A 17,453-nucleotide genomic window follows, 5' to 3' on the forward strand; every position below is an offset into this window, starting at 1 on the left:
CACTGGTGTTCTAAAGTTTACAGTGGGAGCCTCTGCATGAGTGGTGTCTTTAACAGTTAAGTGTCACCGCTATCTGTGCATCACCAATGGTGTCTTCCCAGTTCCTTTATTGTCTGCCAGTGCAGTGATCCACATTACTTAGGGAAACAATCTTGGCTGCTGAACATTCCGCAGTGTGCATTTTGTGCTTTGGTAATTTCCATTTACTGAGATTCTGGTCTTTTTGCTGGAATTCATCAGACATTACTGAGAACCAACGTGCTGGCTTGTGACAACTGACTAGGGCCAAAGTATACCCTTGACTGGGTTACATCACAGCAGTTGTTGAGTTTAGTTAGGGATAATAAATTAAGGGCAGTATCCGAGTGTGCAGTGCCTTTCTGTGCTGCTAAGAGGGATGGCAACCCTCTCCATGGACTCCATATAGCCTGTTAAAACGGGGTGAGTGAACAGTTGCCAGTACCTCTTGAAGAGAAAGTACAGCGTGAAGTGCAGTGTTCGGTTATGGCTGAACATTTCAAGCCCATTCAGAACTTTTCAAGCCCATTGAGATTTTGAAAATCCAGCAGAATGTTTTTTTATACCTGAAATCCAAACTAGGAGTGGAATACCCTTGGCTTGATCAAGCTTCCAAATTAAAATTCCCACAGAGCCAATTTTTTCTTTCTCTGGTTGAGCCAGTCTTTTTGGAGCAGTCCAAACTAAGTCCAGTGCAGCATCACCATACCCCACAAAAGTTCCCTGCTACAACTTTTCATTGCAAGATTTGTTATAGATACAGGGCAAGACCAAAGCGGTACCACAGCTTGTTTTTCTACTCCTTCTTTTAGCAATTAAAAAGAACTAAAAGAGAAAAGGAGACAGACCTCTGTTTGCAAGCTTCAGTATTGGACACTTTTTAGTTCTAGTCTAATAAAGCATCAACAATTTAATATTAATATATATTTGTAAGTCAAACCTTCAGTACTTGCTCCATCTGGTTCTATTAAGACTTTTTTGTTTTTCCTAAAGTGGTGTTTGGCACTTCTATGACGGTTAGTGATACGTCAATACCTGGCTGTAAGCCACATTACCAGCTTTCACAACCTTGCTTTAAAAGAATCCTTTGACTTTTTAGACCAAGACTTCCAGTGTCCCTGAGCAGTATTCCATGTTTCAGAGCAGAATTTGTGTATAGGGATGAACACCACAGTGGCGCAGGTTTGCTAATAAGGTGATGAAAGAAGTTGCAGTAGTAAATCTGCCCTATGAATGTAATGGCACCATTGGTCAGTGTTACTCAGTTTAATAGGGTTGTGGTCATGGCATTCATCCACCCAGATCAAATGTATGTTGTTCTCTTCTGTGTCTTCGGGGTAAAAGTAGATTTTGCAATATCCCGATACCACTTGCCATGTATTGTGGACATGGAATGCATTGTCGGACCAGTTTTTGAACATGTAGGCAAGACCGATTCAAACAACTCTGTTGAAACAGCTATACACTTCAGCTCCTGCATCACATCTACTATTCTGCAGTGTCTTAAAAGGCAACTTGTCACGTGAGACAAGAAAACCCCATGCAGAGTGAAATGTCTTGTCATCCTATCACTTTAAAAACCCTACGGTGGACATTGACACTAGTTTTCTTGACACAGAACGAACATGAGATCTTGTACCCACCGTTGACCAATTTGACCAGATCATATGCACATGCCAGATTCTACAAAAATTCTATGTGTAAGCTCTCCAACCAGGTCAGCATGTTGAAGCCTTTAAGTATAAGAATGGTAATGTTAAGACAAGTTCCTGACATAAAGACTAGCTACTGACATAAATTAGACTTCATTGTAAGCTTGTAATTAAGACTGTAGAAAGTATATCTAAAGATCTGAAAAGAGTAACAAGAAGAGAATAACAATTTAAGGTGTGACTGAAGCTGCTGTATGGAAGGTGACATGCACAGTCCCTTCGCCTTCTTCAAACCTCGGGAAATAAATCGCTGGCAGATTAACACAGACTCAAAGCTACCTTGTTAAAATCTCAAAAACCTAAATACTTCTTATTGTGGCTCTCCGGAATAAAGGAAGCTACTTTGCAAAAATTTCAAGTCCACATTCACATTGTTGCTGGAGCTAGAAAGGTCTTAGTGTGTACATATGCAGGTATTCTTTACTGTACACGTTTCAGGTACATGATATTTATTACAAAGCAGGTCAATTGACATTATATTATATGACTGTTCTCACCATTTGCTGATTGTAATCACAATGTTAGATGGTCGTAGTTGGTGGATAGTCCTTGAATATCTTTTCTGTGCCTTCAAAATGGAAGTTTTACTAAATGAGTTAGAAATAAGGTGTGGAAGTTTATTTTTTTTCTCCTAAGTGGGTGGTCATCTCTTGATCATGATGTGTGGAAAAATATAAAACGGTTGTGGCCTAAGTCTACCATCAGTTCTCAATTTATGACCACCAGTATATAAAAAAAAAAAAAAAAAAAAATATTGTGCAGCACCATATACAAAACCTTTTTCGAGTCAATTGGAGTGAACTCTAGAAAATGAGAACTGTATGAGATTTTCTTCAGATGCTGCTTTGTCCTCATATGGATTTATTTGGCATTTTCTTCATTTGTACTATTTTCACATATTGACTTTAGTGCATATTTTAAAGTCAGTTTACATGTGAAGTTGGTTGTCCTTTTAGGTATCTCGGTGACTTTCACATCAAGATAGAGTAATGACAGTACATGGGGTTAAGGACTTTAGCCTGCCTTTTCATCTGAATTTCTTTCCCGACAGGTTTCACAAATATAATCTGTAGTCCGCACCAATCTCTGCTTCCTAAGAATACAGCTTTATTTCTTCTAGACAGTTGTATGACCCGGGTCTGATCACCAGTCAGATCTTTATGAGAAGAGCGTTCCTCTCAGCTTGGGATTTTCCATTTATCAAGGGAGAATCCAGGTGATCCTGGATAAATGTTTTAGTTTGCAGGTGAACTAATGTATTATTTCCCTGGATTTGGCAAACATTCACCAGTACATATAAAAACACATTTTCTTTTCCTCTGCCCACTGCATCACAGCCTTAAAATGACTTGTCTTAATACAGGTCATATACGTTTGTGGGGTTTGATCTTGAGAGTAGGGCTACAACTTTGTAAGTGTTCTTAGGATGTAAGCTTTGAATACTATGTGGCTCATTACAAATGAAAAAATATACACCTGGGAATTTCTACAAAGCATTTTATGAAGTATCATCTGGCCATAAAATTAAATCCTACTGCTTTTGTGACAAGAAAGTTAGTTAATTAATTTCCAGTGTACAACTGCTGAAAGTGTGGGTCAACTTACTAGCCTGGTGATTTTAGCTTCTGACAGTTAACGTTAGCATTCAAAGTTGTGTAAAACGTTTTTAAGCATGTGTGGTGCTATTTCTTCCTCTGTCTCTTTACTGATCGACAGAGGAGCCCCTTGAACTTGCACTTTATTTATAGACTGGTTTAGTTATCCCCCTTATCACTAATTCTCGTTCCACTTGAAATAATATTTGCTTGTATCAGTTTCAGCTTTTCAGCTTGATTTATTTTTGTATACTTTTGTAGTGTGTTTTCATCTTACGTATATTTAAGGTATTTTTTAACTTGCATTTAGTAAGTTATTGGTTATTTTATATACAAATATGCATGAACACACAGATGCTCCAGTAGGACTGGCATGCCCACATCTAGAAAGGATGTTACAACATATTGCTTTATATGCCGGAATGTCTACATGGCAGTTCCACAAACTCTTGGGCCTCACTTTTAAATGCATCCATGATGTATACTTGTCAAGAAGAGAATTGTGCAGTGACATATTGCTCTGCATTGATATCGGTCACTTGAGAATCATTCAAGGGCAGTTTCCAGCCTTGTACTGAAGTCATTCCTGAGACAAATGCTCTAAACGATTGTCTTCAGATTATTTCTCCGTGAAAGACAGTAACTTATTTGTCTTAGTGTTGCTGGGAAGCATGTTGTTTAGTATTTCGGACAGTCATTTGGCTGCCCTAAGCAGGATCCTTTGTGTTGCCGGCAGCTCTGGGCCGTTCTTCTAGGACTACAGTACTTTATTCCTCTCTTACAGGTGACTGTTGCTTACAACCCCTAGGACAGCAACACAGGTGCAAATCCATTTTCCACAATTCTTTCACAAAGAAAGATTTAGGAAAGCTATGTATTTCCAGAAAATTGAATTTTACATTTTTAAAGCACTGCTGCCTTTTGAGTTTCGGACCTTTTTTATTCCTCCGCTGTTTAGGACAAATCACTATTAGCAGGAAGATAGCCGCATGAATTTCAAAATCATTTTTTTCAATAAGGAAGAGTTCAAGCTCCCCTGAGAGATAGTGCTACAGGCATAAGGGCAAAAGCAGCATTTGTGATCTTCTACACACATCAGACAACTGCAGAGCCCCAATGTGAGAAGACTCCTTATGCCGGCATTACTCACTGTTGGATCTTTCAGAAAAATGCAGAGTTTGTCCAGGAAGTGCTCTACAATTTATTTGTTTGAAGTCAGGTTGGGCATGTGCTGCCTCTCCAGAATATTTGGTGCTGGTAATCTGGTTCCCACTCCTTTTAGATGGAGGTAGAGTAGGACTCCAGAGTAAAAATATAAAATACTGTGATACCAACCTACTGTAACTACTTCTACTCTGCCTCCTTCGTAAAACTCACTCATTGTAGCGGGGGGGAGGGGTTGGAAGCGGAAACTAGAAAACGGCCAAGGCAGATTGGGATGTATTCAAGGGGGGACAGGCCGTTCCCTACTGAGTGACGGGTCTATTTGAGCCCCCACTCAAGCTTTTAAAGTAAAAGTGTTTATTTTTAGATATGCTTTTCCTATTCATCCCATTCTCCCTCCACCTCCCCAAATCTGCTTGCATTCTCAGCCAGTTGTGAAGGTGGACGAACAGGGTTAAGAGTTCCCAGAAATCCTAAGGTCGTTTTTCATTTATCAGTAGATAAGCAGTTTGAGTGTCGGTACTAACAAGTCTGATTTTGCTCTTGCTCTAGGACGGACAGCTCCTTCAATTTCATGGCATTTTTCTTCACATTTATGGCACAGACCGTGATCAGCATCATACAGGCTGTGGGCATTCCTGGTTGGGGAGTCTGGTAAGGAGTCTAATTTTGGATTCTACACAGGGGGGTTTGGACGAAGGGATGTGGAAAGAGAATACCAGGCTAGAGTTCGTGTGACATTTACAATTATGTATATTTGTGATGGGTACATGCGTTATCAGATGCACATTGCTACTTAAACACAGTGGGATGTGGAAAGTATGGATTTGTATTAGAAGTTTGTCAATAGAAGAAATGGTGGAGGTAAGGTAGGAGCGTCGGATACCTTCTTAATGACTTACAATGAATCAGTAAATGTAAGCACTGTAGCAATATGCAGGTGTTGTTTTTTTTTTTTTTTTTTTTTTTTTTTTGTACCAAAACGCATTACAAAGCAAGGGCAACCCAATAACCCTTTACATGCTTGGGTAACAGAATTGATTAAAGTCACTGGGCAACAAGAATGTCATTCATAAACAAAGTATACTTAGACCAGATATTTATGTGTCTATGATATGATGCATTGAATCCGATCATAGGAATTAAACGCAATCATGTGTTTAACTGTATTAAAGCAAATATACAAATCAGTTGAAATGGATAAACAAAATAAATAACCGAATGAATGAAAAAAATGTAATGAAAAACAGGTGTACAAAAACAGCTGTTGCATTCACTTTGTGTAGTTACAGAATAACATCCATTAGTAGAGGTACATGGAAAAACAATCCGACACACGTCAGGTATGTTTGTCCATACAGTTAAAATAACCATCTATTTATCTAGATAGACAGATACACGCACACGTACACATATACCAACCAAAGTCCATCAAGGAGCAGGAGGCCAAGCTCTTTATAGCCTGGGTCCATGATATCTTTGTCACTTGAAATTACAGTCCAGATCTCCCTCCCCGCATTCCTCAGGAACAAAGAGATAGAAGCTCGGAGTACAAGAAGTGTGTAAGAGGTAAGTCCCCTAGACCAGTGATTCTTAACCTTTTGACTTCTGTGGACTCCCACTTAATCATTACTGGATCCCGAAAATCCCCACTGATTCACTATTGGTATCAGAGGACCCTCTCTGAGTCTTCATTGCAGTAGGGGACCACAGCCTAAGCATTTGCAATGATTTGAATTGGAAAACAATACACAAAATATACCGAAACAAACATTCATTAAACAAATGAGTAAATTCACAAACAATTTTGTAAAAAAAATTAATAGGAAGGTTGGACCTTCTCTAAAGTAAATTGAGGCCAGTCATCGTTTTTCATATGATATTCTGTTTGATGCACTTACATTGCTCCCAAAAATCAAACTGAGGATGCTAACTTACTTCTTACCTTCACATTTACAAAACATTTTTAAATTGTCAGTTGTACAATTTGCTTCTTTGTTTATGTACACTGTTTTACCTCTTAATAGTATCAAATTTTTAAGCTGTCATGGACCCACTGAGGAGGCATCAAGGGCCTCTAGATGTCCCTAGACCGCAGGTCACGAACCATTGCCCTACAAGATCCCGGTCTCCCACTAGATCTTCGACCCCTGAGCCAGAGTCAGTTGTGTTGGTTGCCACCTGACCCTAATCTTCCCGGCTCCAAGACTTTTCCACATCCAGACCCGTACTTCGTATCGGCTCCACTGGTGTCTTAATATCCATCCACACGGCTCCATTTGTACCAGACTTTCTGGCGCAACATCCTACTTTTCCGGAGTTGCCAGCCCTGGGTACGGACATTATGGCGTTCCTTAACACAATGTTTGGCATCTTTGCCAGTGCCTTAAACCCATCTGCTACACCTCTCGAAGCTGAAACACTGTTCAGCCCCCACCCCATCCCCAATTTTATGCCGATGGTGCAGAGCCTGTACGAGCTATACGATTCCCCCGTAGGCACTGCCACAGACTCCTCCACCAGAGCTATGCCCTGAGACATTGGCCCCTCCTGCTTCGAGCCCCCTGTGCAGAAGAGGTCCCATAAGGAGTGTAAGAAGTTGGCTCTGTATGCACTATTTCAAAGTAAGGAATAGTATGCACAGAGTCCAAGGGTTCCCCTTAGAGGTAAGATAATGGCAAAAAGAGATAATACTAATGCTCTATTTTGTGGTAGTGTGGTCGAGCAGTAGGCTTATCAAAGGAGTAGTGTTAAGCATTTGTTGTACATACACACAGGCAATAAATGAGGAACACACACTCAGACAAATCCAGCCAATAGGTTTTGTTATAGGAAAATATATTTTCTTAGTTTATTTTAAGAACCACAGGTTCAAATTCTACATGTAATATCTCATTTGAAAGGTATTGCAGGTAAGTACTTTAGGAACTTTGAATAATTACAGTAGCATATATACTTTTCATATGAAACACAAATAGCTGTTTTAAAAGTGGACACAGTGCAATTTTCACAGTTCCTGGGGGAGGTAAGTTATTGTTAGTTTTAACAGGTAAGTAAATCACTTACAAGTCTCAGGTTTGGGTCCAAGGTAGCCCACCGTTGGGGGTTCAGAGCAACCCCAAAGTTACCACACCAGCAGCTCAGGGCCGGTCAGGTGCAGAGGTCAAAGAGGTGCCCAAAACACATAGGCTTCAATGGAGAGAAGGGGGTGCCCCGGTTCCAGTCTGCCAGCAGGTAAGTACCCGCGTCTTTGGAGGGCAGACCAGGGGGGTTGTAAGGAAATGCCTCCTTGGCATGGTTGCCCCCTGACTTTTTGCCTTTGCTGATGCTATGTTTACAATTGAAAGTGTGCCGAGGCCTGCTAACCAGGCCCCAGCACCAGTGTTCTTTCCCTAACCTGTACTTTTGTATCCACAATTGGCAGACCCTGGCATCCAGATAAGTCCCTTGTAACTGGTACTTCTAGTACCAAGGGCCCTGATGCCAAGGAAGGTCTCTAAGGGCTGCAGCATGTGTTATGCCACCCTAGAGACCCCTCACTCAGCACAGACACACTGCTTACAAGCCTGTGTGTGCTAGTGAGAACAAAATGAGTAAGTCGACATGGCACTCCCCTCAGGGTGCCATGCCAGCCTCTCACTGCCTATGCAGTATAGGTAAGACACCCCTCTAGCAGGCCTTACAGCCCTAAGGCAGGGTGCACTATACCATAGGTGAGGGTACCAGTGCATGAGCATGGTACCCCTACAGTGTCTAAACAAAACCTTAGACATTGTAAGTGCAGGGTAGCCATAAGAGTATATGGTCTGGGAGTCTGTCAAACACGAACTCCACAGCACCATAATGGCTACACTGAAAACTGGGAAGTTTGGTATCAAACTTCTCAGCACAATAAATGCACACTGATGCCAGTGTACATTTTATTGTAAAATACACCACAGAGGGCACCTTAGAGGTGCCCCCTGAAACTTAACCGACTGTCTGTGTAGGCTGACTAGTTCCAGCAGCCTGCCACACCAGAGACATGTTGCTGGCCCCATGGGGAGAGTGCCTTTGTCACTCTGAGGCCAGTAACAAAGCCTGCACTGGGTGGAGATGCTAACACCTCCCCCAGGCAGGAGCTGTGACACCTGGCGGTGAGCCTCAAAGGCTCACCCCTTTGTCACAGCCCAGCAGGGCACTCCAGCTTAGTGGAGTTGCCCGCCCCCTCCGGCCACGGCCCCCACTTTTGGCGGCAAGGCTGGAGGGAACAAAGAAAGCAACAAGGAGGAGTCACTGGCCAGTCAGGACAGCCCCTAAGGTGTCCTGAGCTGAGGTGACTCTAACTTTTAGAAATCCTCCATCTTGCAGATGGAGGGTTCCCCCAATAGGGTTAGGATTGTGACCCCCTCCCCTTGGGAGGAGGCACAAAGAGGGTGTACCCACCCTCAGGGCTAGTAGCCATTGGCTACTAACCCCCCAGACCTAAACACGCCCTTAAATTTAGTATTTAAGGGCTACCCTGAACCCTAGAAAATTAGATTCCTGCAACTACAAGAAGAAGGACTGCCTAGCTGAAAACCCCTGCAGAGGAAGACCAGAAGACGACAACTGCCTTGGCTCCAGAAACTCACCGGCCTGTCTCCTGCCTTCCAAAGATCCTGCTCCAGCGACGCCTTCCAAAGGGACCAGCGACCTCGACATCCTCTGAGGACTGCCCCTGCTTCGAAAAGACAAGAAACTCCCGAGGACAGCGGACCTGCTCCAAGAAAAGCTGCAACTTTGTTTCCAGCAGCTTTAAAGAACCCTGCAAGCTCCCCGCAAGAAGCGTGAGACTTGCAACACTGCACCCGGCGACCCCGACTCGGCTGGTGGAGATCCAACACCTCAGGAGGGACCCCAGGACTACTCTGATACTGTGAGTACCAAAACCTGTCCCCCCTGAGCCCCCACAGCGCCACCTGCAGAGGGAATCCCGAGGCTTCCCCTGACCGCGACTCTTTGCATCCTAAGTCCCGACGCCTGGGAGAGACCCTGCACCCGCAGCCCCCAGGACCTGAAGGACCGGACTTTCACTGGAGAAGTGACCCCCAGGAGTCCCTCTCCCTTGCCCAAGTGGAGGTTTCCCCGAGGAATCCCCCCCTTGCCTGCCTGCAGCGCTGAAGAGATCCCGAGATCTCTCATAGACTAACATTGCGAACCCGACGCCTGTTTCTACACTGCACCCGGCCGCCCCCGCGCTGCTGAGGGTGAAATTTCTGTGTGGGCTTGTGTCCCCCCTGGTGCCCTACAAAACCCCTCTGGTCTGCCCTCCGAAGACGCGGGTACTTACCTGCAAGCAGACCGGAACCGGGGCTCCCCCTTCTCTCCATTCTAGCCTATGTGTTTTGGGCACCACTTTGAACTCTGCACCTGACCGGCCCTGAGCTGCTGGTGTGGTGACTTTGGGGTTGCTCTGAACCCCCAACGGTGGGCTACCTTGGACCAAGAACTAAGCCCTGTAAGTGTCTTACTTACCTGGTTAATCTAACAAATACTTACCTCCCCTAGGAACTGTGAAAATTGCACTAAGTGTCCACTTTTAAAACAGCTATTTGTGAATAACTTGAAAAGTATACATGCAATTTTGATGATTTGAAGTTCCTAAAGTACTTACCTGCAATACCTTTCGAATGAGATATTACATGTAGAATTTGAACCTGTGGTTCCTAAAATAAACTAAAGGAAAGATATTTTTCTATACAAAAACCTATTGGCTGGATTTGTCTCTGAGTGTGTGTACCTCATTTATTGTCTATGTGTATGTACAACAAATGCTTAACACTACTCCTTGGATAAGCCTACTGCTCGACCACACTACCACAAAATAGAGCATTAGTATTATCTCTTTTTACCACTATTTTACCTCTAAGGGGAACCCTTGGACTCTGTGCATGCTATTCCTTACTTTGAAATAGCACATACAGAGCCAACTTCCTACATTGGTGGATCAGCGGTGGGGTACAAGACTTTGCATTTGCTGGACTACTCAGCCAATACCTGATCACACGACAAATTCCAAAATTGTCATTAGAAATTGATTTTTGCAATTTGAAATTTTTCTAAATTCTTAAAAGTCCTGCTAGGGCCTTGTGTGTTAAGTCCCTGTTTAGCATTGTCTTTTAGAGTTTAAAAGTTTGTTAAAAGTTTGAAATTAGATTCTAGAAACAGTTTTAGATTCTTTAAAAAGTCTTCCAACTTTTAGCAAAATAATGTCTGATACAGAGATGAATGTGGTGGAACTCGACACCACACCTTACCTCCATCTTAAGATGAGGGAGCTAAGGTCTCCCTGTAATATCAAAAAAATAACCATTGGCTCCAGACCTACCAAAATTCAGCTCCAGGAGCTGTTGGCAGAGTTTGAAAAAGCCAACCCCTCTGATGATGACCTCACAGAGGAAGAAATTAGTGACTTGGAGGCCAATGTCCCTCCTCCAGTCCTAAATAGGGAGAACAGGACCCCTCAAGTCCTGTCTCCAACTGTGTTAGTCAGAAATAGTGAGTCCCTCACAGGAGGGTCCCACAATTCTGAAATCACTGAGGATGCTCTCAGTGAAGATGACCTCCTGTTAGCCAGGATGGCCAAAAGATTGGCTTTAGAGAGACAGCTCCTAGCCATAGAAAGGGAAAGACAAGAGATGGGCCTAGGACCCATCAATGGTGGCAGCAATATAAATAGGGTCAGAGATTCTCCTGACATGTTAAAAATCCCCAAAGGGATTGTGACAAAATTTGAAGATGGTGATGACATCACCAAGTGGTTCACAGCTTTTGAGAGGGCTTGTGTAACCAGAAAAGTGAACAGATCTCACTGGGGTGCTCTCCTTTGGGAAATGTTCACTGGAAAGTGTAGGGATAGACTCCTCACACTCTCTGGAAAAGATGCAGAATCTTATGACCTCATGAAGGGTACCCTGATTGAGGGCTTTGGATTCTCCACTGAGGAGTACAGGATTAGGTTCAGGGGGGCTCAAAAATCCTCGAGCCAGACCTGGGTTGACTTTGTTGACTACTCAGTGAAAACACTAGATGGTTGGATTCAAGGCAGTGGTGTAAGTAATTATGATGGGCTGTACAATTTATTTGTGAAAGAACACCTGTTAAGTAATTGTTTCAATGATAAACTGCATCAGCATCTGGTAGACCTAGGACCAATTTCTCCCCAAGAATTGGGAAAGAAGGCGGACCATTGGGTCAAGACAAGGGTGTCCAAGACTTCAACAGGGGGTGACCAAAAGAAAGGGGTCACAAAGACTCCCCAGGGGAAGAGTGATGAGACAACCAAAACTAAAAATAGTAAAGAGTCTTCTACAGGCCCCCAAAAACCTGCACAGGAGGGTGGGCCCAGAGCCTCTTCACAAAACAATGGGTACAAGGGTAAAAACTTTGATCCCAAAAAGGCCTGGTGTCATAGCTGTAAACAGCATGGACACCAAACTGGAGACAAGGCCTGTCCCAAGAAAGGTTCCACTCCAAACTCCCATCCAGGTAACACTGGTATGGCTAGTCTCCAAGTGGGATCAACAGTGTGCCCAGAGCAAATCAGGGTCCACACTGAAGCTACTCTAGTTTCTGAGGGGGGGGGGGGTGGATTTAGCCACACTAGCTGTCTGGCCGCCTAACATGCAAAAATACAGACAGCAACTCTTAATTAATGGGACTAGAATAGAGGGCCTGAGGGATACAGGTGCCAGTGTCACCATGGTGACAGAGAAACTGGTTTCCCCTGGCCAATACCTGACTGGAAAAACGTACACAGTCACCAACGCTGACAATCAGAGAAAAGTACATCCCATGGCAATGGTTACTTTAGAATGGGGAGGGGTCAATGGCCTGAAACAGGTGGTGGTCTCCTCAAATATCCCAGTGGACTGTCTGCTTGGAAATGACCTGGAGTACTCAGCATGGGCTGAGGTAGAACTAAAAACCCATGCAGCAATGCTGGGTATCCCTGAACTGGTGTGTGTGAAAACAAGAGCACAGTGCAAGGCACAGGGTGAACAAGTAGAGCTGGAGTCTGGAAGAATGGCCCAGCCTACCAAGAGAACAGGAAAGTCAGTTGGGAAACCAACTGCAACACAGCAAAAGAAAGGGAACCTCTCTTCTCAGGAAGAAGTTCTGCCCTCTGAGGGAACTGAGCCTTTGGAGCTTGAACCTTATCAGGTTGAGCTCTTAGGCCCAGGGGGACCCTCAAGGGAGGAGCTGTGTAAGGGACAAGAAACCTGTCCCTCTCTTGAAGGCCTTAGGCAGCAAGCTGCTGAAGAGTCCAAAGGCAAGAAAAATGGAACACATAGGGTCTATTGGGAAGATGGACTCCTGTACACTGAGGCCAGAGACCCCAAACCTGGTGCCACTAGGAGAGTGGTAGTGCCTCAGCTGTTCAGGAAGTTCATCCTAACATTGGCCCATGACATTCCCCTTGCTGGACATTTGGGACAAACCAAGACGTGGGAGAGGTTAGTCAACCACTTCTACTGGCCCAATATGTCCAACATGGTTAAGGAGTTTTGCCTCTCCTGCCCCACCTGTCAAGCCAGTGGTAAGACAGGTGGGCATCCAAAGGCCCCCCTCATTCCACTTCCAGTGGTGGGGGTTCCCTTTGAAAGAGTGGGTGTGGACATAGTTGGTCCACTAGAACCTCCCACAGCCTCAGGAAATATGTATATCCTGGTAGTAGTGGATCATGCTACCAGGTATCCTGAAGCTATTCCCCTTAGGTCGACTACTGCCCCTGCAGTAGCCAAGGCCCTCATTGGTATCTTTACCAGAGTGGGTTTCCCTAAGGAGGTGGTGTCTGACAGAGGTACCAACTTCATGTCAGCATACCTAAAGCACATGTGGAATGAGTGTGGAGTGACTTATAAATTCACTACACCATACCATCCACAAACTAATGGCTTGGTTGAGAGATTCAACAAGACATTAAAAGGCATGATCATGGGGCTCCCAGAAAAACTCAAAAGGAGATGGGATGTCCTCTTGCCATGTCTGCTTTTCGCTTACAGAGAGGTGCCACAGAAGGGAGTAGGATTCTCACCCTTTGAACTTCTGTTTGGTCATCCTGTAAGGGGACCACTTGCCCTTGTTAAAGAAGGCTGGGAGAGACCTCTCCATGAGCCTAAACAGGACATAGTGGACTATGTACTTGGCCTTCGCTCTAGAATGGCAGAGTACATGGAAAAGGCAACCAAAAACCTTGAGGCCAGCCAACAGCTCCAGAAGTTTTGGTATGACCAAAAGGCTGCACTGGTTGAGTTCCAACCAGGGCAGAAAGTCTGGGTTCTGGAGCCTGTGGCTCCCAGGGCACTCCAGGACAAATGGAGTGGCCCTTACCCAGTACTAGAGAGGAAGAGTCAGGTCACCTACTTGGTGGACCTGGGCACAAGCAGGAGCCCCAAGAGGGTGATCCATGTGAACCGCCTTAAGCTCTTCCATGACAGGGCTGATGTGAATCTGTTGATGGTAACAGATGAGGATCAGGAGGCAGAGAGTGAACCTCTCCCTGATCTTCTGTCATCAGACCCAAAAGATGGCACAGTAGATGGAGTGATCTACTCAGACACCCTCTCTGGCCAACAGCAAGCTGATTGTAGGAGAGTCCTACAACAGTTTCCTGAACTCTTCTCCTTAACCCCTGGTCAGACACACCTGTGTACCCATGATGTGGACACAGGAGACAGCATGCCTGTCAAGAACAAAATCTTTAGACAATCTGACCATGTTAAGGAAAGCATCAAGGTGGAAGTCCACAAGATGCTGGAATTGGGAGTAATTGAGCGCTCTGACAGCCCCTGGGCTAGCCCAGTGGTCTTAGTCCCCAAACCTCACACCAAAGATGGCAAGAAAGAGATGAGGTTTTGTGTGGACTACAGAGGGCTCAATTCTGTCACCAAGACAGATGCTCATCCAATTCCAAGAGCTGATGAGCTCATAGATAAATTAGGTGCTGCCAAATTCTTAAGTACCTTTGACTTGACAGCAGGGTACTGGCAAATAAAAATGGCACCTGGAGCAAAAGAGAAAACAGCATTCTCCACACCTGATGGGCATTATCAGTTTACTGTTATGCCCTTTGGTTTAAAGAATGCCCCTGCCACCTTCCAAAGGTTGGTGAATCAAGTCCTTGCTGGCTTGGAGTCCTTTAGCACAGCTTATCTTGATGATATTGCTGTCTTTAGCTCCACCTGGCAGGATCACCTGGTCCACCTGAAGAAGGTTTTGAAGGCTCTGCAATCTGCAGGCCTCTCTATCAAGGCATCCAAATGCCAGATAGGGCAGGGAACTGTGGTTTACTTGGGCCACCTTGTAGGTGGAGGCCAAGTTCAGCCACTCCAACCCAAGATCCAGACTATTCTGGACTGGGTAGCTCCAAAAACCCAGACTCAAGTCAGGGCATTCCTTGGCTTGACTGGGTATTACAGGAGGTTTGTGAAGGGATATGGATCCATTGTGACAGCCCTCACTGAACTCACCTCCAAGAAAATGCCCAAGAAAGTGAACTGGACTGTGGAATGCCAACAGGCCTTTGACACCCTGAAACAGGCAATGTGCTCAGCACCAGTTCTAAAAGCTCCAGATTATTCTAAGCAGTTCATTGTGCAGACTGATGCCTCTGAACATGGGATAGGGGCAGTTTTGTCCCAAACAAATGATGATGGCCTTGACCAGCCTGTTGCTTTCATTAGCAGGAGGTTACTCCCCAGGGAGCAGCGTTGGAGTGCCATTGAGAGGGAGGCCTTTGCTGTGGTTTGGTCCCTGAAGAAGCTGAGACCATACCTCTTTGGGACTCACTTCCTAGTTCAAACTGACCACAGACCTCTCAAATGGCTGATGCAAATGAAAGGTGAAAATCCTAAACTGTTGAGGTGGTCCATCTCCCTACAGGGAATGGACTTTATAGTGGAACACAGACCTGGGACTGCCCATGCCAATGCAGATGGCCTTTCCAGGTTCTTCCACTTAGAAAATGAAGACTCTCTTGGGAAAGGTTAGTCTCATCCTCTTTCGTTTGGGGGGGGGTTGTGTAAGGAAATGCCTCCTTGGCATGGTTGCCCCCTGACTTTTTGCCTTTGCTGATGCTATGTTTACAATTGAAAGTGTGCCGAGGCCTGCTAACCAGGCCCCTGCACCAGTGTTCTTTCCCTAACCTGTACTTTTGTATCCACAATTGGCAGACCCTGGCATCCAGATAAGTCCCTTGTAACTGGTACTTCTAGTACCAAGGGCCCTGATGCCAAGGAAGGTCTCTAAGGGCTGCAGCATGTGTTATGCCACCCTAGAGACCCCTCACTCAGCACAGACACACTGCTTACAAGCCTGTGTGTGCTAGTGAGAACAAAATGAGTAAGTCGACATGGCACTCCCCTCAGGGTGCCATGCCAGCCTCTCACTGCCTATGCAGTATAGGTAAGACACCCCTCTAGCAGGCCTTACAGCCCTAAGGCAGGGTGCACTATACCATAGGTGAGGGTACCAGTGCATGAGCATGGTACCCCTACAGTGTCTAAACAAAACCTTAGACATTGTAAGTGCAGGGTAGCCATAAGAGTATATGGTCTGGGAGTCTGTCAAACACGAACTCCACAGCACCATAATGGCTACACTGAAAACTGGGAAGTTTGGTATCAAACTTCTCAGCACAATAAATGCACACTGATGCCAGTGTACATTTTATTGTAAAATACACCACAGAGGGCACCTTAGAGGTGCCCCCTGAAACTTAACCGACTGTCTGTGTAGGCTGACTAGTTCCAGCAGCCTGCCACACCAGAGACATGTTGCTGGCCCCATGGGGAGAGTGCCTTTGTCACTCTGAGGCCAGTAACAAAGCCTGCACTGGGTGGAGATGCTAACACCTCCCCCAGGCAGGAGCTGTGACACCTGGCGGTGAGCCTCAAAGGCTCACCCCTTTGTCACAGCCCAGCAGGGCACTCCAGCTTAGTGGAGTTGCCCGCCCCCTCCGGCCACGGCCCCCACTTTTGGCGGCAAGGCTGGAGGGAACAAAGAAAGCAACAAGGAGGAGTCACTGGCCAGTCAGGACAGCCCCTAAGGTGTCCTGAGCTGAGGTGACTCTAACTTTTAGAAATCCTCCATCTTGCAGATGGAGGGTTCCCCCAATAGGGTTAGGATTGTGACCCCCTCCCCTTGGGAGGAGGCACAAAGAGGGTGTACCCACCCTCAGGGCTAGTAGCCATTGGCTACTAACCCCCCAGACCTAAACACGCCCTTAAATTTAGTATTTAAGGGCTACCCTGAACCCTAGAAAATTAGATTCCTGCAACTACAAGAAGAAGGACTGCCTAGCTGAAAACCCCTGCAGAGGAAGACCAGAAGACGACAACTGCCTTGGCTCCAGAAACTCACCGGCCTGTCTCCTGCCTTCCAAAGATCCTGCTCCAGCGACGCCTTCCAAAGGGACCAGCGACCTCGACATCCTCTGAGGACTGCCCCTGCTTCGAAAAGACAAGAAACTCCCGAGGACAGCGGACCTGCTCCAAGAAAAGCTGCAACTTTGTTTCCAGCAGCTTTAAAGAACCCTGCAAGCTCCCCGCAAGAAGCGTGAGACTTGCAACACTGCACCCGGCGACCCCGACTCGGCTGGTGGAGATCCAACACCTCAGGAGGGACCCCAGGACTACTCTGATACTGTGAGTACCAAAACCTGTCCCCCCTGAGCCCCCACAGCGCCACCTGCAGAGGGAATCCCGAGGCTTCCCCTGACCGCGACTCTTTGCATCCTAAGTCCCGACGCCTGGGAGAGACCCTGCACCCGCAGCCCCCAGGACCTGAAGGACCGGACTTTCACTGGAGAAGTGACCCCCAGGAGTCCCTCTCCCTTGCCCAAGTGGAGGTTTCCCCGAGGAATCCCCCCCTTGCCTGCCTGCAGCGCTGAAGAGATCCCGAGATCTCTCATAGACTAACATTGCGAACCCGACGCCTGTTT

At 45.7% G+C, this 17,453-nt stretch overlaps 1 protein-coding gene across 2 annotated transcripts in view; it reads left to right on the top strand.

Annotated features, from left to right (window-relative positions):
* SCAMP5 (secretory carrier membrane protein 5) overlaps window positions 1-17,453 on the top strand; it is a 157,437-nt gene that overhangs the window by 64,773 nt on the left and 75,211 nt on the right. For both annotated transcript variants that reach the window (XM_069222151.1, XM_069222150.1), the window contains one exon: window positions 5,042-5,143. In XM_069222151.1, coding sequence (XP_069078252.1) covers window positions 5,042-5,143 — 102 coding nt within the window. The remainder of the gene's footprint in view (window positions 1-5,041; window positions 5,144-17,453) is intronic.

The sequence above is a fragment of the Pleurodeles waltl genome, chromosome 3_1 (genome assembly GCF_031143425.1).
Source record: "Pleurodeles waltl isolate 20211129_DDA chromosome 3_1, aPleWal1.hap1.20221129, whole genome shotgun sequence".
NCBI classification, from domain to species: domain Eukaryota; kingdom Metazoa; phylum Chordata; class Amphibia; order Caudata; family Salamandridae; genus Pleurodeles; species Pleurodeles waltl.